General features: G+C 43.6%; 1 protein-coding gene across 5 annotated transcripts in view; it reads left to right on the forward strand.

Moving 5' to 3' along the window:
- Window positions 1–285: 285 nt before the first annotated feature.
- GCNT2 (glucosaminyl (N-acetyl) transferase 2 (I blood group)) overlaps window positions 286–24,780 on the forward strand; it is an 86,196-nt gene continuing 61,701 nt past the window's right edge. For 2 of the 5 annotated variants that reach the window (XM_073877566.1, XM_025890928.2), the window contains exon 1: window positions 286–1,645. In XM_073877566.1, the coding sequence (XP_073733667.1) occupies window positions 721–1,645 (925 nt within the window). In that variant the 5' untranslated portion in view covers window positions 286–720. Of the gene's footprint in view, window positions 1,646–13,682; window positions 13,877–19,941; window positions 20,051–20,103; window positions 20,448–24,780 lie in introns of those variants that run through there. The other 3 variants (XM_025890935.2, XM_025890936.2, XM_073877567.1) reach the window with 3 other exon arrangements.

The following is a 24,780-nucleotide window of genomic DNA, read 5'->3' on the forward strand; positions in this document are numbered from 1 at the left end:
AAGGACCTCACCTAGCAGCAGAGAAAATTAAGCCTTGGAAAGAATTTGGCTTAACAGCCAGTCATATGCCTTGATTTATAGCATACCCAGCCAATATAGGGAGGAGGGTGAGTGTGTGTGGAAAAAGATAGGTTAAGCGATTAATTTTTAAGCACTAAATATTTATTGACAGAATATCTCTCCAGGCAGTGTTCACATGCTTAGAACTGAAGCTTTTAACTTGGCAGTGCTGTTTAAGCAAACAAGCCAGTCAGTTGAACGCAATGATTAACAGGAAGTTGGGGAGCTGACACAGTTGCCAACCTTTGGCTGGGAGAAGAGCCTAGGGTAGAAGTCTTAGGGGGATGACTTGCGGAATGGTGACCTCACCCTTCGGTGATTTTACGGCGGAGATAGGTGGCCTCATCAGAATCAGAATCTGCCTGAGGCCGCTTGTTTTTGAGTGGTAACAGGTTGCAGGTTAACGGGAGCCGGAGCAAAGCAAATCCAAGGGAGCTACTTCAGAGATGTGTCAGAGAAAGGTGGAAATGAAACAGCGGTGAATGAGCAGGGAAGGAAGACAGCAAAAGGACAAAACGGTCAACTGTAAGGGCACACAACCACTGATCAGAATTGCGTCTACCAAGAGGATGATTTATGGATTCTGGAGAAAATGTAAGTTAAATATATCTACACTCTGATCAGCTCTGGAGAGACATTTCCCTCACTTTCTGGTCTTGAATGATGGTCTCTTGGAAGCATTGTCTTTTTACCGTGTCTCTTATCACTGCCCTGATTTTTGTCTTTGTTTACAATAACGAGTTATGGGAGGAGAAGCATTTTCTGAAGGCATCTCTGTCCAATGCTTCACTGTTAGCAGAAGTCTGTCATCAGATTTTTAAGGGGAAGGTTTTTTACCCAAGAGAGAATGCATTGAAAACTACCCTCAGTGAATCTACCTGTTACGAGTACATGGCTCAAAGTCATTATATAACAGAAACACTATCGGAAGAAGAAGCGGGGTTCCCTTTGGCGTACACGGTGACCATCCACAAAGACTTTGGCACTTTTGAGAGACTCTTTAGGGCAATTTACATGCCCCAAAATGTCTATTGTGTTCACGTGGATGAGAAGGCGACAGATACATTTAAAGATGCAGTAAAGCAATTACTGAGCTGCTTCCCAAATGCTTTCCTGGCTTCCAAGATGGAGCCAGTTGTCTATGGGGGGATCTCCAGGCTCCAGGCTGACCTGAACTGCATCAAAGACCTCGCAGCGTCCGACGTGCCCTGGAAGTACGCCATCAACATGTGTGGGCAAGACTTCCCCCTGAAAACCAACAAGGAGATAATTCGGTATCTGAAAAGCTTTAAAGGGAAAAACATTACCCCAGGGGTGCTACCCCCCGGTCACGCTATTGGACGGACTAAATTCGTCCACCGGGAGCTATTAAGCAAAAAAAATTCCTACATGCTTAAAACAACAAAATTGAAAACTCCACCTCCTCACAACATGACCATTTACTTTGGCACTGCCTATGTGGCCCTCACAAGGGAATTTGCCAACTTTGTCCTCCAAGACCAGCATGCACTTGACTTGCTTTCCTGGTCCAAGGACACTTACAGCCCTGATGAACATTTCTGGGTGACCCTCAATAGGATCCCAGGTATGTGTGTCTCTTAACTTTTGTTTTTACGGGTAAACACTGCATGGTTGATACTGAATGAACTGCTTTAGAAAATAGTAAAAAAAAAAAAAAAAAAAAGGTTAACATTTCAAAGATCTTTTCAGTTTTAAATGTTAATTAAAAAAATCTTTATAGCAGTTCTGCTCACCGATGTCATTCATGATATGACTCATGTCCATTTTACAGATGAGGAAACTAAGGCATAGGGATTAGCAGGGCAGAGGTAGAGCTCAACCCTCTGACTCGATTTTGCTGATATGTCGAACTGCCTTTCTGGACCCACAGACCCACTTCAGATATGTGCTGCAGCCTTGAGACAGGGCAAAGGATTGAGGGAAAGCCGGCTGTGCCAATGAAAGACTAAACCCAACTCTCCTTTAAGTGTGATGGCATTTACAATCAGGAAAAAATATTACAAAGTAAATTGAAATGGCAATTTGAACATTTTAATAATACTTTCACTCCTGTCAAAGCTCCAATAGCTAAATTCACATGCTTTCAAAATGGGAGCAGCGTACGACTTTAAAACTTTTTATTTGCAAGTTCTTTCCTGGAATTGAATCAGAAATTTAGAGCACCTTAAAGGCTTCTAGACCAATACCTTCATTTTATAGACAAAGAAACGTCAATGGGGTTGTGTGAAGTCCTCAAGCTACCCGGCTAGTGAGTGATCGTGCCAGTGATATAAACCCCGTCTCCTAAGCCTGATGTTCTATTAATTTCAGTTAGATCTCAGTTGTTACTAAATTAACTGCACCTTTCCTTTGGCCCAAGTTCTAAATGATTTGAATGATCTCAAGTGTTTCTAGTGAACGGATTCAGTTCTGCTAGTTCAATTCAGAATAAAGATTCAGATTCACAGTTCAAGGGAAAAATAACTTGAATCAATATGAGCATCAGAGTCATGGTTTCTTGAGATTAGTGGTTCAACCCTGGATGCATACTACATTCACCTGGAGCTTTTAAAAATATATAAGGTCAGGCCCCATTTCCCATAGGGCCTGACTTCTGGGGTGGACCTCACCTTAGGTATTTGTTCTGTTTCCGGATAATTCTCAGGGACAGCCAGGGCTGTGAACCACTGCAGATGCTTGTTTTAGATGTTGTTATACAAAACTTCATAGACTTAGAATGCTTTTTTTTTTAACCACTTGAAAACAACCTCTCATTTATTTTTAAGATTTATTTTTAAGCGAGGTATAATTAGCATGTAACATTATACTAGTTCCAAGTGTACATACAGCGTGACCTGCTATTTGTAGATACTGCAAAACGATCACCACTCTAAATCTGGTTAGCATCCATCACCATGGAGAGTTGCAATTTTATTTTTCTTGTGATGAGAATTTTTTGTATGTGTGATAAGAACATTTAAAACAGCTTTCTTGAAAATAATAATAATAATAATAATAATAAAGCGTTTCCTTAGCAATTTTCAAATATACTGTCAGAGAGGAAAAAATTTACCTCTTCTTTTGAACGTTATTCTGTCTGGTCTAAGAATTCAATTGGCATGAGATAAATTAACAGGAGGAAAAAAATCCAAAGTTTAATTACTTGTGTGCCGAGAACCAATAATGAAAGTATGACCCAAAGAAATGATGGTGGCATCCAGCTTTTATACATTTTAGACAAAGAGACATAAATCTGTGAGAAATTGACAGGACAAAGAAAACTTATGTTTGGGAGCCTCAATTACTAAGAAATTCTAAACAGGATTTGGGCTGGGGTAATAAATTAGTAAAAGTACCAAGGTTTGTTTCTCCATTCTTCTCGGCTCTGAATTTCCTACCTCTGGTGAGAAGGATGTCCCTTTATCTCCTGATACAGGGAGGGTAGCTTTCCACAGGAGATTTATTTCCTGCTTTCTGGAGACAAAGGGTCGGGGGGAGGGTCAGGATGTTGCTCTTGCGTGGGCTCTTTCTTTTCTTTTCTTAATTTAACTTTTACTTAGTTAACATACAGTGCAATATTGGTTTCTGGAGTGGAAATCAGTGATTCATCACTTACGTACAATACCCAGTGCTCATCACAAGAAGTGCCCTCCTTCATCCCTGTCACCCGTCTAGTCCATCCCCCACCCACCTCCCTCCAACAACCCTCAACTTGTTCCCAATGGTTAAGAGTCTCTTATGGCTTGCTTCCCTCTCTCTTTTTTCACCCCTTCCCCTATGTTCCTTTGTTTTCCTCCTTAAATTCTACAAATGAGTGAGACCATATGATATTTGACTTTCTCTGACTGACTTATTTCACTTAGCATAATACACTCTAGCTCCACCCACATTGTTGCAAGTGGCAGGACTGCATTCTTTTCGATGGCTGAGTAGTATTCCATTATACATTTATGTGTGTATATATATGAGATTTTTATATTTATATATGTATATATATGAGATTTATATATTTATATATAAATAAATCTCACATCTGCTTTATCCATTCATCAGCCGATGGACATTTGGGCTCTCTCCATAGTTTGGCTATTGTTGATAATGCTAGTATAAACACTGGGGAGCACGTACCCCTTCAAATCTGTATTTTTGTATTCTTTGGGTAATGCACTGTCTCTTTCTTAAGTAACTTCAGTTCAAAATAGTCAATATGCCAAAAAGTGGCACATTTTTGGCGTGGGCTGCCCTTCGGCCCCACAGTATAATACAGTATTATTAACTAGAGTCACCATGTTGTACATTACGTCTCTATGACTTATTTATTTTAAAACTGGAAGTGTGTAGGGGCACCTGGGTGGTTCAGTCATTAAGCGTCTGCCTTCGGCTCAGATCATGATCCCGGGGTCCTGGGATTGAGCCCCGCATCGGGCTCCCTGCTCGGCGGAGGCCTGCTTCTCCCTCTCCCGCTCCCCCTGCTTGTGTTCCCTCTCTCGCTGTGTCTCTCTCTGTCAAATAAATAAAATCTTTAAAAAAAACCCCAAAACTGTAAAGTTGTACCTCTTGACCACCTTTACCCATTTGCCTCCCCATCCCCCCATCCCATCTCTGGAAACCATCAAATTGTTCTCCGTATTGTGAGTGTTTTTTTTTTTCTTTCCCTGATTCCACATGTAAGTGAGATCATACAGTATTTGTCTTTCTTTGTCTGACTTATTTCACTTAGCATAATGTCTTTGAGGTCCATTCATGTTGTCACAAATGGCAAGATGTCATTCTTTTTTATGCTCAGTAATATTCCATTGTATATGTATCACATCTTCTTTATCCATTCATCCACTTCTGGACACTTAGGTTGTTTCCATGTCTTGGCTATTGTAAATAGTGCTGCGAGAACAGGGAGTGCCATATCTTTTTCTTCTAGTGTTTTTGTTTTTTCAGATAAATACCCAGAAGTAGGATTGCAGGATCATAGGGCAGTTCTATTTTTTTTTAAAGGTTTTATTTATTCATTTGAGACAAAGAGATACAGAGAGCGAGCATGAGCAGGAGGAGAGGCAGAGGGAGAAGCAGACTCCCCGCTGAGCCGGGAGCCCGACTCGGGGCTCTATCCCAGGACCTGGAGATCATGACCCAAGCCGAAGGCAGATGCTTAACCATCTGAGCCACCCAGGTGCCCCAGGGCAGTTCTATTTTTAACTTTTTGAGGAACCTCCATACTGTTTTCCAGAGTGGCTGTACCAATTTACATTCCCACCAACAGTGCAAGAGGTTTCCTTTTTTTCCACATCCTCACCAAGACTTGATATTTCTTGTCTTTTTGATAATAGTCATTTTAACAGGTGTGAGGTGACGTCTCATAGAATACTTTTCAAATCTGCGGTTTTCCAAAAGTTGGAAGGGGTAATGTTGTAGTGATAAAAGAAATCAAGACTCAAGAAAGTTGGGGGGGGGGAGTCATGACCATATAATTGTTTATATGGGATTCTGGTGTCCAGAATGAGGGAGGAATAACCCCACTTCTGACTTACATGTTGCTTGGATCAAGCATGATGTTGACTGTTTAGGTATAAGCACCATACTTTAAGCAAAGATGTTGACAACACAGTTTCCAAAGATAGCAGCCAAGAAGGATAAAAGACCAAACCCCATTTTTTTTTTCTAGAAAGGACCAAGGCAAACAAAAAGTTTATTCAATCTGAAAAAGATTTGAACAAGGATCACTGTCTTCACAAAATTAAAAGATTTGCTCAGTGGTGGGAGATTTAAAAACCTGTCAATCTGGAGTTAGAATGGGTAGCTTCCTTGGTGGTGAACAAGCAAAAGGGATAGGTAGAAACAGAGAAGGAGAAATGCAGTGAAGGCAGCTCATTTATCAGGTGTTAGACAAGATGGCCTGTGAGTCTCTTCCACTCTGAGATTCCGTGATCCTAAAGGATGATGCTAATCAGTTTGTTGAACAGAAACTTAAGGCTAACACCCTGGCTTCTCAACCTGGTTCATCTATTGGAAATGGATTTTTACACCTCTGGTTAGCGGTTACAGATCAGTGAAGCAATGGCAAACCATTGCACCGCTCCAAATCTTAGAAGAGTGAGCCCTTGAAATAGTTTCTGTCTTATATGTGTGAAGGATCTTTTTTTTTTTTTTTTAAGATTATTTATTTATTTATTTATTGGGCAGAGAGGGAGAGAGAGCAGAAGGAGGGGAGAGGGAGAGGCAGGCTTCCCTGCTGAGCGAGGAGCCCGATATGAGCCTGATTATGACCTGAGAGAAGGCCGCCGCTTAACTGACTGAGCCACCCAAGCGCCCCCGAAGGATCCTTTCTGGAAGCCGGTGCCCCCTCACTGGTAAAGTTGGCTCATGAAAGACCTGGGTGAGCCTTAGTAGAGAGCTTGGTCATGAGGAGAGAATGGAACTGAAACCTAACTGTCTGTCTTGTTTAACTATCACTCCTGCTATGTGGATATCTGAGTCAATTCTGTTTTGAGGGCACTTCTGGTTGATGTATTAATTGGCTGCTTGATTGTTTTGGACATTTTAAGGTTTTTCTAGTTGACTGCAGTGATTTGGGGTTTATTAGAATTCTCAAAGAAGTAATAGGGCCAGGACAAAAAAATCTCACAGACAAAATGGCCTCATGGGGAGCTAGAACAGCACCACCCAAGAGAAATATAACGTGAGCCATATATGTAATTTTAGATTTTCTAGTAGCCACATTAAAAGAAATAAAAACAAACTGGGTGTTATATGCAACTGATAAATTATTGAACACTACATCTGAAACTAATGACGTACTATATGTTGGCTGATTTGAATTTAAATTAAAAAAATGTTAAACATATAAAAAATAAAAACAACAAAGAGGGGAAATTAATTTAAGTAATATAGTGTATCTAACCGAGTATACCCCAAGTATCATTTGTACGTGTGGCTGGTGTACTCGCAGCAGGTGTCCTCCCCGCTCTGGGTGAAATGGTGGGACAACAGTGATGGCATCCCAGCAGCGTCGAGGAGTCAGCCACGCTTGTGTCTCTGCGTGGTCCCCTCCGCTGCTTTGGCTTTGCCTGCTTCCTTTTCTGAAATTCACACCCCGGCTTCAGCGCTTCACTTGCTGGTGCTGCCCACTGCCCTGTGGCTCACGCTCTTTGCATCTTCCTCCGCCGCCGCCGCCGGACGCCGTGGGGTTCGGGGAACGTTGGCCGTTTCTCACGGCGGCCCCTTCCAATATGCACAGAGAGTCTTGCTTTGAGTCACGTAGGAACTGCAGGATGAGTCTCTGTTCTCATTTCACATCACATCATAGGCACACTGCCTGCTCTGTACGTGGCTGCCCTTCATTTAGGTCTCAAGCTGTTCTAGTCTGCTGCGGGTTAAAGCATGAAACAAAACATGCCCCGCCTACGTGCCTTAAGAACTGGCAGGTCCTCTGGAAGCCTCAGAAGGTAAGAATTTGTGCATAGTCCACACAGGTGAAGGTGCCCATCAGGACAGAAGGGTCACAGAAAAGGAGTTCACCTATGGTCTTTTTTTTTATTATTGAAGATTTTATTTATTTATTTGAGAGAGAGAGAGCACGTGTTCATGAGCAGGGGCAGGGGCAGAGGAAGAGGGAGAAGCAATTAGGATCCCCCCTGAGCAAGGAGCCTGACTTGGGGCTCTGTCCCAGGACCCTGAGATCACAACCTGAGCCAAAGGCAGACACTTAACCTACTGAGCCACCCAGGTGCCCCCACTCATGTTCTTAAAAAGATTTCTCCCTCCCCAAATAAATAAAAATTAAAGCAAATATAAAGAGGTTGCCCAATAAACTTCACTAGCTGTTGTGAAATTAGGGCTTCCTGCCCTCCCTGCTTCCCCTCCATGCTTCCATCTTTCCCCCACTTTTCTCTAAGCTCTCTCCTCCCCATCTCTTCCTTCAGCCAGTCTGCAACAAGATGGCAGCCTCTTAATCCTCTGACTCACCTGGGCATGATTTCCAATTAGGGAAAAGATCCATTTGTAGGCCCCAGGTGCAAGTTCTTGGCCTCCCACTTTGCTTCTGAGTTTCTCCTCTTGTGTATGTCTGGCTTGCATGGTTCTGCCCGGGTTAGGGTAACACCAGTGGGTGTTATGCTCATCGAGTGTTCCTTGGATTTAAAGATTTGAAAACTGACCAATGATTTCTGCCTCACTTGCTACAAAGGAGTATTTGGAATATGATTCCGTGGGAGTTTATTTGAAATTCGTATTAAAATCTGAATGAGTGAGGGTGCCTGGGTGGCTCAGTTGGTTAAGCGACTGCCTTCGGCTCAGGTCATGATCCTGGAGTCCCGGGATCGAGTCCCACAGCGGGCTCCCTGCTCAGCGGGGAGTCTGCTTCTCCCTGTGACCCTCTTCCCTCTCGTGCTCTCTATCTCTCATTCTCTCTCTCTCAAATAAATAATAAATAAAATCTTTAAAAATAAAATAAAATAAATAAAATAAAATCTGAACGAGTGAAAAAAGAAACCTGACTGCAGGTTTTGTTGGAGAGGGGAGGAGAAAGGAATGCCAAGGTGCGTGAGGGAAAGGAACAGAGAAAGGAAGAGAGCTGGAGATAGTGGACCTAGAAGGCAGACTCCCTGCTTCTCATTTTTCTTTCCCCCTGGAGCCAGCCTACAGACCAGCCCTGAAGGTTTTCTGTGTCCTGCATGTATCTCTGTGCCCTTGATAGGGGAGGCTTGCTGCCGTAGAGTCCATACTAGAGTGACTCTACCATTATCTGCGATGGCTAATCTCCTTATTTTCTATCTTTGTAGAAATGCAGTCAGAGGTGCCAAACTCTTGAGAGAAGCAGCTGCAGGAGTCAGGGAAGAGCAGATCTGAATCATGGTCCTGGGAACTCATCCTTTGGCCCCAGTGATTTGGCTGGGATCTTGCTATGCCCAGAGGGAATTTATGTTCCTCAAACACATTACGCTCACAGAGCTTCCAAAAAAGCCGCGAGGTGTATGGGCAGACTTGCGGCTGGGGGCGGTGTAAGTCTTACTATTAGCCTGAACAATATTTTTTCATGTCTGCTAGAAAATACCAATTTTGTCAACTTACAGGAAAGGGAATCGGTGAATGGGGCCCCCATGAGTTCTTTTCAGGGAAATACGGTCTCTTGAGAAGGTGATAAACCGCGTGACACACTTCACCTTTGCATAGATAGATTGGCAAGGAAATAGTGGTATTAGTTTTATTTCTCCGGAAGAAATGGGGGTGGGGCAGGGGGAAGTGGGTTTGCAACCTTTGAATGATCTTATCTGTGCTGTATTTCTGTCTGCCCTCCTTCCCTGGTCACTGAATTTGTTTTTGGAGCATTCTGTGGCTCATACTCTAACCTTACTTTCTCTCCTCTTTATCCTTCCTCGCTAAGTTAGACAATTCTCTCCTGCTTCTTTTCTCTCAAGAGGGTGACCTGGGTTATCTTGACAGTTACACCCTGATAGGACTGAGGTCACCTAGAAGTTCAGGCTCTTTTACGGTCTAAGTTATGGAATAGCAGGCTTACTTGCTTATGATGACAGCAGAGCCAAGGACCACTGGAGATCTCGGACTCTTTTTTGAGTTTTTAAACTCAAATTAATGATAATTTCTGCAAATCAGAAATTGCCCTAAGATGCAGTTTAGTTTATTTATATGCATTTTACATATCCACATATATTACTCTCAAAAATGGTTTGCATCATAGTGCTGACACATAATGAACAAGCTTGCTTTGTTAATTAGAACATCTGGGATTTCTGAGGAAAAACCGGAGACATGACCCTAGATTAATCAAGTTAAGATATTAATATTTAGATTTAATTGATTTAATGAAGATTGTAATGCTTAATATTCAGAGATAGCATTTCTTCCTGTGGTGACCCATCTTAATTTTAGACTGAGGAAGATGAAAGTAGATTGAAGAGAAAGAAAAAGGAAGGGTTAGGCCTAACTGAACTAGAGTCAGCGGTCGGTTAGAATGCATTTCAGACTTCAGTGGTCTGTGGAGTGTGTTGAATACTGTTTACTCTGAGGAGTCAGAGGGTGGCCTCCATTTGCTGGTGGGATTTAAAAGCAGACCGTCTTAGCTCCGCCACCTACACTTTATAACTTTGGGCAAGATGCCCAATTTCTCTGAGACAGATTCTTCATCTTACCTTGAAGATAAAATATCTCTTTGTAGGCCTGTTGGAAGGATCACGTTGTAGGAAGTCAATGTCCAGAAAGAGGGGAACAGACTAACTTCTTAGATGTTGATTTTTGCGGTTTTAGTGTTACTATTCTAAAACTTCTGTGTGTGACCAAAGACAGTCTCCCCACCCTTGCTGGTGCTGTCCCATTGTTCTGGAATGTTCTTGACTCTCACCGCCCAGTCTAGCCATTTCTTCAGATCAAGCAGCCGCCCTCCCCACCTACTTTACTCCTAGTTGGATTATAACGTCTCCTCCATGCATCTTAATTTACTGCATGGATCCTAGTCAGTCACCCACCACATGCCCCCCAAATATGAGAATGTGAACTGAATGATTGGCATGAAGACTGAGACACTTGCCTAGCCTTATCATTCTGTGGGGTTCCCATATCATGTTGAATGAGGAGCAAAGGAGTGGGGGAGAGAAGTCCTATTGTGCTTGTCTAATACAATATTTTCTACAAACAAGGAAGATGCTTCTTAAGCTTTGCAGAAAGTTTATTTTCTTTTCAACTCTGGCTCAGCTTTGAAGCAGTCCACAGGGCAGGACCTGCCCCCCCACTTCCCACCTACTTTTCCAAAGGATACGCCTATGCTACATCCATTTGAAAACACTCTTGGGAGTGCAGTTGGCCTGTGGGAGTTATTAGTCATCTGATTGCTAAGGTCAGCATAAATTACAGTTCATGCATTTTGAAGACTGAAGTTGTAGGTTTTGGAAAAGTGGAATCAACAATTAAGGGAATTTGCCATAGTCATGTTGGCCTTGAGAGACTTTGTTCTAAAATATCCGGGGGTGGGGGGGGGCACCTGGGTGGCTCAGTCAGTTAAGGGTCCGACTCTTGATCTCAGCTCGGGTCTTGATCTCAGGGTTGTGAGTTCAAGCCCCAGGCTGGGTGTGGAGCCTACAAACAAACAAACAAGTAAATTTTAAAAATCCAGAAAATACAGGTGAAGTGGTTTGTTTGACTACCACTTGAATTCTCTGTATAATTGCTAGGCCCCAAACAGACTTCCTGGCCTTTCTGCCAGTTTTCCCCCCTGGCCCCTTCTTTGTCTGGAGAAATCCTGATTATCTTGGAGGGCCCAGCTGAGTTGTAATGTCTGCTGTGAAACCTTTGACAAGCCACAGCCCCAGGCAGAGTCCACCTGTGCCCTCTGTGCCCCATCTATCTGTTTTTACCTAACTGGATAGTCCTTATCTTCTCGTTTGGTTTTTGTCATTTTAGCCTCTCCAGGGCCTGATGGAATGCAGCTCTGGAGGGTCTGGAGAGCTTTACGTGTTTGCCAACCTCAACCCACACAGAGCTCGGTGTCAGGTTGCATTTGATTCACCTGATGTTGTTAGTATAAAATAAATAGGGTGCTGCTTTCATGCCAATCCAGAAGTTTCCTGCTGTCCAGGTCACCGACAGCATGCACTAGGCTGACAGAATGACTAGCTGCTTTTTCAGCCCCAGGTTTAGGAGCTGTGAAGCCTTTCCAGAAGGTGTGAGTCCTTACAATGTCAGGCACTGGACAAATTACCTTTTCTTTCTTTCCTTTTTTTTTTTTCCCCCTAAGTTAACCGCTTCGTTGAGGTATAATTTACATACCACAAGACTGAGGCATGTGATTCGGAAGTCTAGTTCACACACCGTAAAACACCACATTCACCCATTTGAATGTACAATTCACTGATTTTCAGTATGTTTACAGAGTTGTGCAACCATGACCCCCATCTAATTTAGAATATCTTTTTAAAAGATTTTTTATTTATTTATTTGACAGAGAGAGAGAGAGAGAGAGAGCACAAGCAGGGGGAGCGGCAGGTAGAGGGAGAAGCAGACTCCCCGCCAAGCAGGGAGCCTTATGAGGGGCTCGATCCCTGAGCCAAAGGCAGACATTTAACCGACTGAGCCACTCCGGTGCCCCTAATTTAGAATATTTTTATCACCTCCAAAAGAAACCTCCTGTCCTTTATAGCCGCTTTCTATTTCCATACCCAAACCTTACTTTCCTGTCTGTATGGATATGCCTTTTCTGGACATTATATATAAATCAAATTATATATATATTTTCATGTCTGGCTCTTTTGCTTTGTGTGATATTCTTGCGGTTTATTCATGTTGTAGCATGACTCAGTACTTTACTCCTTTAGACGGCTCATCTACTCTTCCATGATATGGATGTACCACATCTTGTTTATTGATCCGTTGATAGACATTTGGGTTACTTCTACTTTTTGGCCATTATGAATAGTGCTACGTGAACATTCCTGAGTAAGTCTTTGTATAGACACAGGTTTTCATTTCTCCTGGGTAGATCCCAAGAGTGAAATTGCTGGTCCATGTGGTAACTCTATGTTTAACATTTTAAAGACCTGCCCAGCTGGTTTCCAAAGCAGGTGATGCTTGTTACTGCCTGCTCTTTTATTTACACCATTGTAGTGGCTATAAAATTATAGCTGTGATTTAGATTCGCATTTCTCTAACGAACAACGATGTCCAACATCTTTTCATGTCCTTGCTGGCCTTTGGTAGATCTTCTTCCGAGAAGACGAACTGCCTTTTAGACCTTGTTTCCTTGCATCTCAGTATTATGGCAATCCTATTTTATAGATGAGGAAACCGAGGTATGGAGAATTTGGGGTACTTTCCCGAGGACACCCAGTTCATAAGTGTCAGAGTCAAAAATGTTAAATTTGTTTTGAGGGTGGAGTGGACTGAGAGATGAAATTGTCCAACCCTGAATTAAGAACACAGGGCATGGCCCCAAATGTTAAGGTTTTTGCCTCCTGAATCCTCTGACTAAGCAATCGGCTAAGACTTATTTAAAAGATGAATAAAACTGGGCGCCCGGCTGGCTCAGTCGGTGGAGCACGAGACCCTTGATCTCCAGGTCGTGAGTTCAAGTCCCATGTTGGGTGTAGAGATTGCTTAAATAAATAAGCTTTAAAGAAAATTCCTTAGGAATAAATAAAGCAACCCACGTAAATGAGACGCAGTTACTGTGATAGGATCCTTTTTCTCTGGGTTTACACAAACCACGATTCCTCCTCTTTTTAAGAAGCAAATGACTCCAATTCCCTCCTTTCTGATAAAACCCTGTGGACTATTTCAGCCCCCATCCTTACCCTCCCTGTTCTTTATGAGGAAGGGTGTGTGCTGGAGTCCTCGTTGGGGTTTCTGCAGCTTTTACTTTTTGTTCCCTCCATTTCTCAAGAGGTGCCCCGTGGCTGTGGTCTCTGTTCTGGGGGCGATGCACCGGTCTGTGGTCGGGGCGTTCAGACACCTGGACACTGAGGAGGGAGGCTCAGTTACCTCAACGTACTGCTCCGAATGCTAGTTCTTGGCTTACAGAGCTTGACGAACTCAGGGCAGCGTCTCACAGAGTTTCACAACCAGTTTTTTTGCCTTTTTTTTTTTTTTTTTACCTCAGAGGATTCATAAATGTGTCTCTGTAGTTTTCTCCTTATTAGGAATGAAGCGAGCTTCAAATTCCTATAATCTCTGCCATCCTGACTGACCTCCTTCGAGCCTTGGTGAAAAAATCATAACAAATTTTTACAGAAGGTAAAGTCCCCCGGTAGAACTTTCCATTCAAATGCCGAGCCATGCACCACTGTTTTTTAGCTGCTCTTGGGACTTCTCAGGGCTCAGTCCTGCTCTGGGAGACTCCAGTGTCTTCAGTCTCAGGAATCTGGCAAAAGCAAGGCGAGGGGCAGGATTTAAGGCTCTGCTTGGTTTCTGCTCTGAAGCCATAAAAGGGAAGGTTCGGACGGGAGGGGAAATGAAATCAAGGAGACAGCGGGATTGGGATCGCTCACTACTAACAAAATGTGGGTCTTGAGGGTGGAGACCTTGACTTGCTCTGAAGGTCACAGGGCCCAGCAGAGCCGAATGCATAGCGCAGCTAGAAACAGCTCAGCCTTTTGCTGAAGCGTGTGCCCTGCTTTTAGCTTATTCCCGAGCTATCTCCCATGATAGCAGCCTCTTTGCTGTTGTGCTTGGTGCTCACTGTGGAACTTCCAGCGTCTGCGTGTGCTGATAGGCTGGCGGTGGTTGTAGGTCAGCTACAGATGGATCCTGGCGGCACGCAAGGTCCCAGGCACTTGGTGTCCCTTGGCCAGACACCTCTGGCGGAGAGAGCTTTGTCTCTCTCTCTATATACATGTTTTTTATATAGACATATATATATTTCACATATATATGTCTATATATATATTTATATTTATATGTCTATAGTTCTATATATATGTCTCTATATATGTCTCTATTTATATTTCATATATATATATATATATTTTGGTCCATATTTTTTACAAGTGCCAGACAAATGATTGTTTTCGGTAGATGTCACGGGGTGAAAACGGTGGAAAAGTATTCCCTTAATATACCATTCCCACATTAGACCCTAGATTTCAGAATCTCAGAGGGGCAAACTTTCCACTTGGTATAAAATGTAGGGAAGAGCTGAATCCAGTAACAAGGCACGGATCTCTGGGTAGCATCCTGGTGCTACGTTCATTCTATAAAATGGGGATATTTCCACATTCTAGACGGCCCCAGCATTGGCAGTTTTGTTGCTGTTGGTAATGTACATTTTCTCAAAGAAGAAATTTTCTAGAACAAATGCTTTCTCAAGGAGAAAGCAGAAAGACTTAACGTTGATGCTTCATGGATTGAGTCACTTAAGCCTTACAGAAATCCTCTGAGGGAGGGGCGCCTGGGTGGCGCAGTGAGGCGGCAGACTCTTGGTTTCGGCTCAGGTCATGATCTCTGGGTCCTGGTATGGAGCCTCATGTCAGGCTCCCTGTTCAGCAGAGTCTGCTTGGGAATCGCTCTGCCTCTCCCCCAACTCACACGTGCTTTTTCTCCCTCTCTCTCTCAAATAAATAAATCTTGTTTTAAAAAAAGGAAATCCTCCGAGGGAGGTAGATATTATTACCTTCAATTTGCAGGTGCAGAAACTGACACTCCAGAAGGTAAAATGACTTAATTTCTAGGTTTGCGTGACCCCCCACTTCATAATCAGTCTAATCCACCAGGCTGCCCTGCAGAAGTTCCCACAGCTTAAGCAGTGTATTTAATGGAAACATAACTCCGAAAAAAAAAAAAAAGAGAGAGAGAGAGAGAGAAACTGAAAAACAGATTCTTAACTCTGGAGAGCAAATTGATGGTTCCCAAAGGGGAGGTGGTTGGGGAGACGGGTGAAATAGGTGATGGGGATTAAGGACTGTACTTGTTGTGATGAGTACTGAGTAACATGGAAATGCTGAATCACTATATTGTACACCTGAAACTAATACAACACTGTATGTGAACTATGCCGGGATTAAAATTTTAAAAATTAAACTAAAAAAAAAACATGACTCTGATTATCGAGAAAATGTTTAAAGATCTCAATGAGTTTTTAACCTTTTATTTTAAACTCTTTTCAAAATTATTATACTTACAAGAAGAGTATAGAGCTCTACCCTTCATTCCCACGTCCCCCAACCCATAACATTTTACCACGTTTGCCTTTGCCTTATCTTATCCTTCCCTCTCTCTCTTTTTTTAAAGATTTTATTTGTTTATTTGAGAGAGAGAGAGAACACGAGAGGGGGGAGGATCAGAGGGAGAAGCAGACTCCCTGCTGAGCAGGGAGCCCGACGTGGGGCTCGACTGTGGGACTCTAGGATCATGACCTGAGCCGAAGGCAGTCGCCCAACCAACTGAGCCACCCAAGCGCCCCCTTCCCTCTCTCTTTTATAAATTTTTCCTAAGCCACTTGTCAATTCCTCCTTACTGCTTCAAACAGTGTTTCCTAAGCACAGAGAAACTCCCCTATATGACTAACGCCACCATCCAGGGACATGTCATTGCTCTTCAAACCACAGACCCTATTCCAGTCTTACTGGTTGTACTAAAAACGTCCTTCATAATCTAGGATCTGAGTAACGATCTCAAGCTGCACTTAGCTGCCCTCCCTCTTTAATCCCCCTTAATTTGGAACCATTTCTCAGCCTGTGTCCCCCCAGCTCTTACTGTTTTTGAAGAGTGCAGTGTTGATGTTTCCTCGTGATTAGATTCAAGTTATGCCTTTTGGGCAAAGATACCAGAAAAATGATGCCATGGAAGCATGCAATGTTTATTTCTTCTAGTAGTGGTGATGTTAACTTTTGTCTCTGGGGTAAGGTACTAACTGCCAATTGCTTCCCTATAAAGTTAATCAGTAAGATTGTGTATTTATTACTACGTCATTAATAAGCATTTTGCGTGGAGACCGTTTGAGACTCTTCAGATACACTGTTCTTCATGAAATGTTCACTCCCCGGTTCTACCATCCACTGATGGTTCTTGCCTGGCTCAATTATTATTGTGTGGTTGCCAAAATATGATTTTTTCCTAACTCCCTCTTTCTATGTCTATTAGTTGACATTCATCTATAAGGTACATGTGTTTGTTTATTTATATCCCTATGGACACGGATTCCCATTTTACTCAGTGTGTTATAATCCATTACAATTTTTACCTACTTTGCTGCTGAAATTGTCTCAGACTCAGCCAGTGGGGGCCCCTTCAAGGTGATTTTTGAATCCCTTCAACCAACCCCATTATTCTTTGAGCACTTCCTTACTTGTACTAAACCTGCCCCCTGTCTTGGAATCAGCCATTTTCTTCAAGGAACCCTGGTTCCATTTCATGGAGAATATTTAGAAACCAAGGTCTGGGCACTCAAGGGCGTTATTACTTCTATGCCCTCTCAGGGCGTAGAGCTAGGAAAAAAATATATATGTATGGGTACCCATAATGTCTGTATATACGCATGACACGCATCTGTACAAACATGCACTCCACGTCGCTCGCACATTCACACACATACCCATCTATATCTTAGCTTTTCGAGTAGAGATTCAAACCACAAGTGCACACTGATATCTGCACTTCTGATCCACCAACACAGGGTCGATCCCCTCCATTTCCTTCCCTGGCAGTGAGGGACCCAGCCCGCTGTTCTCCTCACTGTATTCACTTAGGGGCTTGCTTCCACCCTGTGAAACGAGTCCTCCCCCTCACGGTGCTCAGCAGCAATCCTGCTCCCAGGAGCCGCCGCCCACTAGCTGCAGCTTTGGCTCCTGGGAAGAGAGAGGAGTTCTGAATGATTTCTTTTCTTTCTTTTTTTTTTTTAAAGATTTTATTTATTTATTTGAGAGAGAGAGATTGAGAGAGAGAGAGCACGTGAGAGGGGGGAGGGTCGGAGGGAGAAGCAGACTCCCCGCCGAGCAGGGAGCCCGATGCGGGACTCGATCCCGGGATTCCAGGATCATGACCCGAGCCGAAGGCAGTCGCTTAACCAACTGGGCCACCCAGGCGCCCTGAATGATTTTGATAACATCATAAATGTACTTGTATTGGGAGGCAGGTAAATATGGAAATATGTAAAATACAAAGTTAGGCTCCAACTCTACCTGATTTCATGAACTTGGGTAATTTGGGGACCTCTCTGAGTCTTACTTGCTCATCTGTAACAGGGGGATAATAATAGTGCTTACTTCACAGGGTTGCTGTGAGCATCAATGATGTCCTGCATGAAAGAGTGACCAAATACTTGGCACCTGACAAGTATTCTCTCAATGTTATCTTTTATTAGTGTTATAGCAGTCAGAGGCCCAGCAAGAAACAGATAGCATGCTTAGATTAGGCTAATCAAAGGGTGCCTGAGTGGCTCAGTTGCTTGAGCCTCGGCCTCTTGGTTTTGGCTCAGGTCATGTGATCTCAGGGTCATGAGATCGAGCCCCACATTGGGCTCTGTGCTCAGCAAGGAGTCTGCTTGAGATTCTCTCTCTCTCTCTCCCTTCTCCTCTGTCCCTCCCGCCACCTTCATGCACACACATGCTCTCGTGCGCTCTCTCTCTCAAATAAATACATAAAATCTTTAAATTAGGCTAATCAAGAAAGACTTACCCAAGGGACTCTGTGGGCAGAGTGGAGGGAAACTATAAAGAGTATGGTAATACCCAGGGCCAGTAATAGTGGAACTATTGTTACCACTTCTAGACCTGAAAGAAGGAGTGCTTGGAAAAGGTGTTGTGGACTGGGCTCCTTTGAGAAGAACTTCAGTCAAAGGAGGCAGCTATCCTGCTGTGACTGGCAAGAGAGGAGCTGGGGAGCAAACACCTTGAGCTCTCTCTCCTGCCCAGCCAGGGCCAGAGCTGCTTGATACACTCTCTATAAGTCAGCCCTCCTGCAGGGTGGAGAACAGAGGGAGGGACCTAAAAGGGCCAAATGGAGGGGTGCCTGGCTACTCAGTGGGTAGAGCAGTGACTCTTGATCTCAAGGCTGTGAGTTTGAGCCCCATATTGGGTATAAAGTTTACTTAAAAATAACATCTTTATTTATTTATTTTTAAATTACTATTAATTATTTTTTGAGTAGTTTCCATGCCCAGTATGGAGCCCAATGCAGGGCTTGAACTCACAACCCTGAGATCAAGACCAGAGTTGAGAGCAAGAGTTGGACATCCAATCAACTGAGCCACCCAGGCACCCCAAAAATAAAATCCTTAAAAAAATAAAAGGGCCGAATGGAAGCTATTAACTCTGTTTTTCAAGTTGAGGGGGTGAGGGTATGTTTTGGTCAAACAGGTAACTGATTCTGACGGAATTCTTGCAATAGTGTATCAAACCCCTGTCAAATATATCAGTCATGTGGATGGTCTCACACCTAGTCCTCCTGAGAAAGGAAAGCTTAAAAACAAACAAACAAACAAACAAAAAAAACCTTAGCAGAAGTCACCAGGACAGCCGGTGTCTGAGGATGGGGAAGGGCTGGGAATCCAGGAAGCATGAAGCAAGATCTGAGCACCTGGCATCCCCAAGTCAGATCAGAACAGAGGAAGGAGTGCTTTGGGCGTGGGGAATTGTTCTCTGCAGAAAGAGAAGAGAGAGGGATGGTACACGGGGCCTCTATTGCTCCAGATTGTTACCAAGCACCTGGTAATTAGTTCAGGGGCCAGACCTCAGGAACCCAGTTCAGCCTAGGCCAGGAATTCCCTAGATCCTGCCTTCTACTTGTGGCCAGTCAGAACATGCAGAAATGTGGTCACCCAAAGAGGGGAGGGAGGGATGGAGTTTGGAAATCAATCATAATATGTGCCGTAAGGAAAAGATTTGTCTAGATGGTTTTTCTGAGCTATAGAAAAAAGAAGCTGAAAGGAAAGGAAAGGACATTTCATGTTTCTGTCCTTTGTGCTTTCTGAACACTGCTGCTTGATTGAACTTAAATCAGAAAATAGAAGTGTTGGAGAAAAGGAATGCCTGTGTCTCACTGGAAGTGAGCCCAGACCCCGTTCCTCCTCATGATCTCTCCACGAAGACCATCTCGGTGCTATGCCATTCCTGGGCCTGCCTGATGGGGCACAAGATGGCACAGACACCCCCATTCCAGTCCCGGGTCACCCCTCCCCACTGAGTGACCCTGGGCTGGAAGGTCCCTGAGTCTCAGTTCCTCATTGGGCAGGTAGGGGTGATAGCCCCGGATGCCAGCTATCAGCTTTGTCATTCATACATTTGGTTTGTCTCTGTGGGTGCCTCCTCCATCCACATCTGTTCCAGGTGACAGGTGCCCTAAGGGCTAGCACTCAGCAATGTGCTGATGAGCACAAAGGGCTTTTGAATTTTTGACCTCCTGTTCTGTTTTCTCTTGACTCCTTTTCTTCTGGACGTTGCTCACTGGCAGGAAGGAGAGGTGGCCGGCTGGGTCGTGGCCCAGGGTGGCTGGTGTCAGGAACCAGACTGGAGACACCCGTAGCAGTCCGACTGCTTGAGGAAGAAGTGAGTGGGCTCTGGTATGTGTCTGCCGAGTTTTTGGTCACCCTGGGTAATAACCCATAAATATTAGTTATTCCAGGACGCCTGATCCTAGAAGATCCTAGAAGGACCTACTCACCTAGAAGACTCACCTGGCAGAGTTTTTCTGGGAGAAGGACCATGACTCATTTCATTCATTCATTCATTCATTCATTCATTCATTTTTGGTGAAGAGTTGTAGAACATGGGAAAGTGCACAGATTAAGAGTGTTCAGCATGGTACAGTTTCACCCACTGAGCACACCCAAGTAACAACCATCAAGACACAGAACATGACCTGCCTCCCCGTCACTATCCTGATGTCTAACACCACAGATTACTTTTTCCTGCTTTTGTCCTGTATATACATGGAAATAAACAGCATGTACTCTTTTTCTCTCTGGCTTTTTTTGCTCCGTGTTATGTCTATGAGATTCACTTTTTGTGTTGCAAGCAGTTACATTTTTCCATTCTCATTGCCTTGTAGAGAGAAGGAGGTGCATGAGGTGAGGAAGGATGGTTTTGCCCCCCCAGGGAACATTTGGAGATATCTGAAAATACTTTTGGTTGTTACAATTTGCAGTTAGGGGCAAGGGATGCTACTGGCACTTAGTGGGTCGAGGCCAGAGATGCTGCGAAACATCCTACAATGCACAGGGCAACCCCCACAACAGGCATATTCACCCCAAAATGCCAGTTGTGCCAAGGTTGAGAAACCCTGATGGGCATTTGGGTCTGTTGTGAATATGGCTGCAGTGAATACGGAGTTGTATGGCCTTTGATAAACGTGGATGCATTTCTGTTGAGTAAATCCCCGGGAATGGCATTACTGGGTCAGAGCACCTGCCTCTGCTCAAATTCTGCATTTCCCAGCGCTATGTTCATTCACACTTTGACCAGCCACACGTGAGATTCAGGTTGTCCCACATCTGCCCCCAATAATTGCTATTTTCTGCTTCTCTCTCTCTTTTTTGGGGGGTTGTTGTTTATTTTTATTTATTTTTTTAAAGATTTTATTTACTTATTTTAGAGAGTTCATGTGAGGAGGGAGAGGAGCAGACGGGGAGAGGGACAAGTAGACTCCACACTGAGCACGGAGCCTGACATGGGGCTGGATCTCATGACCCTGAGTTCATGATCTGAGCCAAAATCAAGAATCCTGACGCTTAAGGCATTTGGGGCAGGACTCTTGCAACTAGGGCTTCTCTCTCTCTCTCTTTTTTTAAGAGAGTGAGGTTGGGTAGGGACAGAGGGGGAGAATCTCAAGCAGACTCCCTGCTGAGCATGGAGCCCAAGGCAGGGCCAATCTCATAACCCTGAACTGAAATCAAGAGTCAGCCACTTAACGGACTGATCCGCCCAGGCACCCCTGGACTTTTGTCATTTAAAGAGCAGCAAACGGTACCTTTCTGGACGTCCATTTTCTTCCATTCTTCCTGGGGGTGCTGATAAGCTTTCCATAGTAAATGTTATGCAAGGGATCAGATTATCCACCATTTGAGTTCATGTTTATTAAGTATTTTCCAAATTGTGCAATATTGTTTTCCCCAAAACTTTGGTTGTTTTGTTTTGTTTGTTTTTTATGGTAAATGGCTTAGTCACAGGAAAATAGATCAGGTAGAATCATTGAGGAAAAAACAAAACCAAAGAATTCTGGTCTTTGATCTATTGGTTCTCAAACAGTTGGTCCCAAGAGCTTGTTAGAAACACGGATTGTTGGGGCACCTGGGTGACTCAGTCGGTGAAGCGTCCAACTCTTGGTTTTGTATCAGGTCATGATCTCAGGGTGGTGAGATCGAGCCCCACATCAGGCTCCACACTCAGTGCAGGGTCTGCTTGAGTTTCTCTCTCCTCTTTCTATCCTTCCCCACCCCTCTCAAATAAATAAATCAATCTAAAAAAAGAAGAAAGAAAGAAAGAAAGAAAGAAAGAAAGAAAGAAAGAAAGAAAGAAAGAAAGAAAGAAAGAAAGAAAGAAGAAAGAAAGAAAGAAAGAAAGAGAGAAAGAAAGAAATGCAGATCATTAAGTTCCACCTGGAACTTACTGACCACTTGGGGTGTGGGCCCTGCAACCTATATTTTTCACAATCCCTCCAGGGGATGGGATGCTTCACAGAAGTTTGCATACTTTTGATCTGGACAATCCTTATCCCTAAGCCACAGACACACCTAGTTTGGCTGAATACTTTTAGAAACAAATGTTTTGGTTCTTCCAGGGTTAAGCAGTTTACTTCCCCATGTAAATTCAGTAGTAAGTTTCCTCTTGGAATGTTAATATGCTGTGACTTATTTGGGGTAATTTCGTTTTCATTTTCTAAGCCTCCAAATTTCAGGCTCTTCCTATTTCCAGCTGATACATTTATGCTATCAGAACGTTGCTGCCTATCTGTGCGTGCTTGGGCACTTGCCTGTTTGAATATGTATATGCTGTCTTTTGCAAGTATTTGCATAGCATCCTTTAACATCCAGGAAGTGTTTCCATATAACTTTGCTCCATCAAAATCAGATGCAGATCAGTTCAGCTCACATCACCATGATACGGTGTAGCATAACCATCCTCTGGACCTGATCTCTAGGTCTTAAAATTCTGCATATTAAACTTCTTCCCTCCTCTGAGATGAGGGTTTGAAATAATGCTTTGGGTTCCATGGATCTAGACAACAAGTTCTTCTGTTGCTAATTCGATGAATGGTATAGAAAGCATAATAATTGGGTCTCAGGAGAAGGTGGATTTTTCCCCAGAGAACTCTCAGTTATGAGAGTTGTTGTTTTAGTTGAAGATGTATTTTGGAAATGTCTTCTTTCTTCTCTTTAATATCGTGATCATCATCATGAAAGAGAAAACCAAAAACCTCCATTTACAAACTATCTGGCCACCAGAACAGAATTACATAGTTGGCTGTCCGAAGTGAATTGGATTGTCACCATTCTTTACTTCCCTGTGAATTACCCTTAGCTCAATTAAAAATAAATCCCTGAGTCATTTGACCTGCTTCAATAACAAAGGAAACCACACAAAAATGACCTTCCAAAGGACACCCATCAGTTAGCCCAAGAAATGATAACATCTCACCTCATTCACTCAAACTTTTCAGCCACGGGACTTAAGCTCTCAATGTTACTTCTATAAACTTCATCAGACCCTGTCCTTGAGGGGCCCTTTCTGCTGTTATTTAACATTTTAAATGTGGTCTGCCTGCTCAAGCCTGTGTTCCCTCCATTTCTTTCCCAACTAAAGGACAGCAGTTAATTGAGAATGGAAAAACCAGTCCCAAAACAATTATGAAACCATAATGAAGCTTTCGTCAATACATGCAATTAAAGAAAAGGTGTGTGAGGAATTGCAAAAGAGTTCAGGGCCGATGTGATACATTCATAGTTAGGTCTCTGCAGGTATGCTCAAGGAATACTGGAACAGTAAAATCACAACTCATGGAGGGTTCTCCTAGCCTTTGCTGTTCTAATTTACAAATTAGAACAAGTGGCAAATACAGGTTTTAACAGTCCTTTTTCCATAGCTGGAAACGGTACTTTTCCAAATGTCCAGATGATTCTGGACCCATTCAACAAGCATTGAACACGGTGTGTGCCAAATGGCTCACCTTCCAGAACAAGAGGGAAGGCTGTTCGAGTTGCTGGACCATGACAGGAACAGGGGGAAAATGTCCCCACTCTACTGAGCTCATCCTCTAACTGTGACTGGTACTCTGAGGTCAGGGTTAGCTGATAAGAAGGTTTTTATCTGCTGCTAAGCCAGAGAAGTTCCAGATTCACAACTCGGCCCCAGGAAATTTCTCCACATTGGGCTTTCTTGTTCTTCTGTTCTTGCTCTATCTTGTAATCTCTCCAGGTGGAATGCCTTCTCTATGTTCTGAGGGTCAGAATCCACCCACTGGAAGCCTTTTCTCACCGTCCCAGTTCCAAGGGAGCTTTTTTCCCCTCTGAGCTTCCATCACATTTACTGGATGTCCTCTTGTTTGGAACCGATCCACAGTCTTCTGTGTTTTGCCGGTCATGTATTTTCAGCTGTATGTATTTTGAATCCTAGTGAAGATGGAATTTCCTACAGGACAGGGGCCATTCCTCACACTTCCTGCATTCTGTCACTGCTGCTTAGCGGATTCACCATACAAATACTGAATTATAGCTCATTTTAGCTAAAAGGGACTATAGACAACATCCTTTTTATTTTTTTTTCAAAGATTTTATTTATTTATTTGACAGAGAGACACAGCGAGAGCAGGAACACAAGCAGGGGGAGTGGGAGAGGGAGAAGCAGGCTTCCCGCGGAGCAGGGAGCCCCATGTGGGGCTCGATCCCAGGACCCTGGGATCATGACCTGAGCCGAAGGCAGACGCTTAACGACTGAGCCACCCAGGCGCCCGACAACATCCTTTTTAAAGATGAAGCAAATAGGGACCTAAGACCACATACTCGGTTAAAGTTAGAAAAGGGACTAAGATCCAGTGTCCTGATTTTTGCACCATGTGAGCACTATTGCCCTGTTAGTAATGTTGTGAGGGTTAATAGTCAGCCCTTGTTCGTTTGTGGTTTTTTTTAAGATTTTTTATTTATTCATTTGACAGAGAGAGAAAGAGAGAGCAAGTAAAGAGCATGAGCAGAGGGGAGGGCCAGAGGGAGAGGGAGAAGCAGACTCCCGGCTGAGCAGGGAGCCAGACAGGGCGCTGGATCCCAGGACCCTGGGATCATGACCTGCAACCACCTGAGTC

The sequence above is a fragment of the Callorhinus ursinus genome, unplaced genomic scaffold (assembly GCF_003265705.2).
Source record: "Callorhinus ursinus isolate GAN/ISIS: 27379988/994484 unplaced genomic scaffold, GSC_fseal_2.0 scaffold26, whole genome shotgun sequence".
NCBI classification, from domain to species: Eukaryota; Metazoa; Chordata; class Mammalia; order Carnivora; family Otariidae; genus Callorhinus; species Callorhinus ursinus.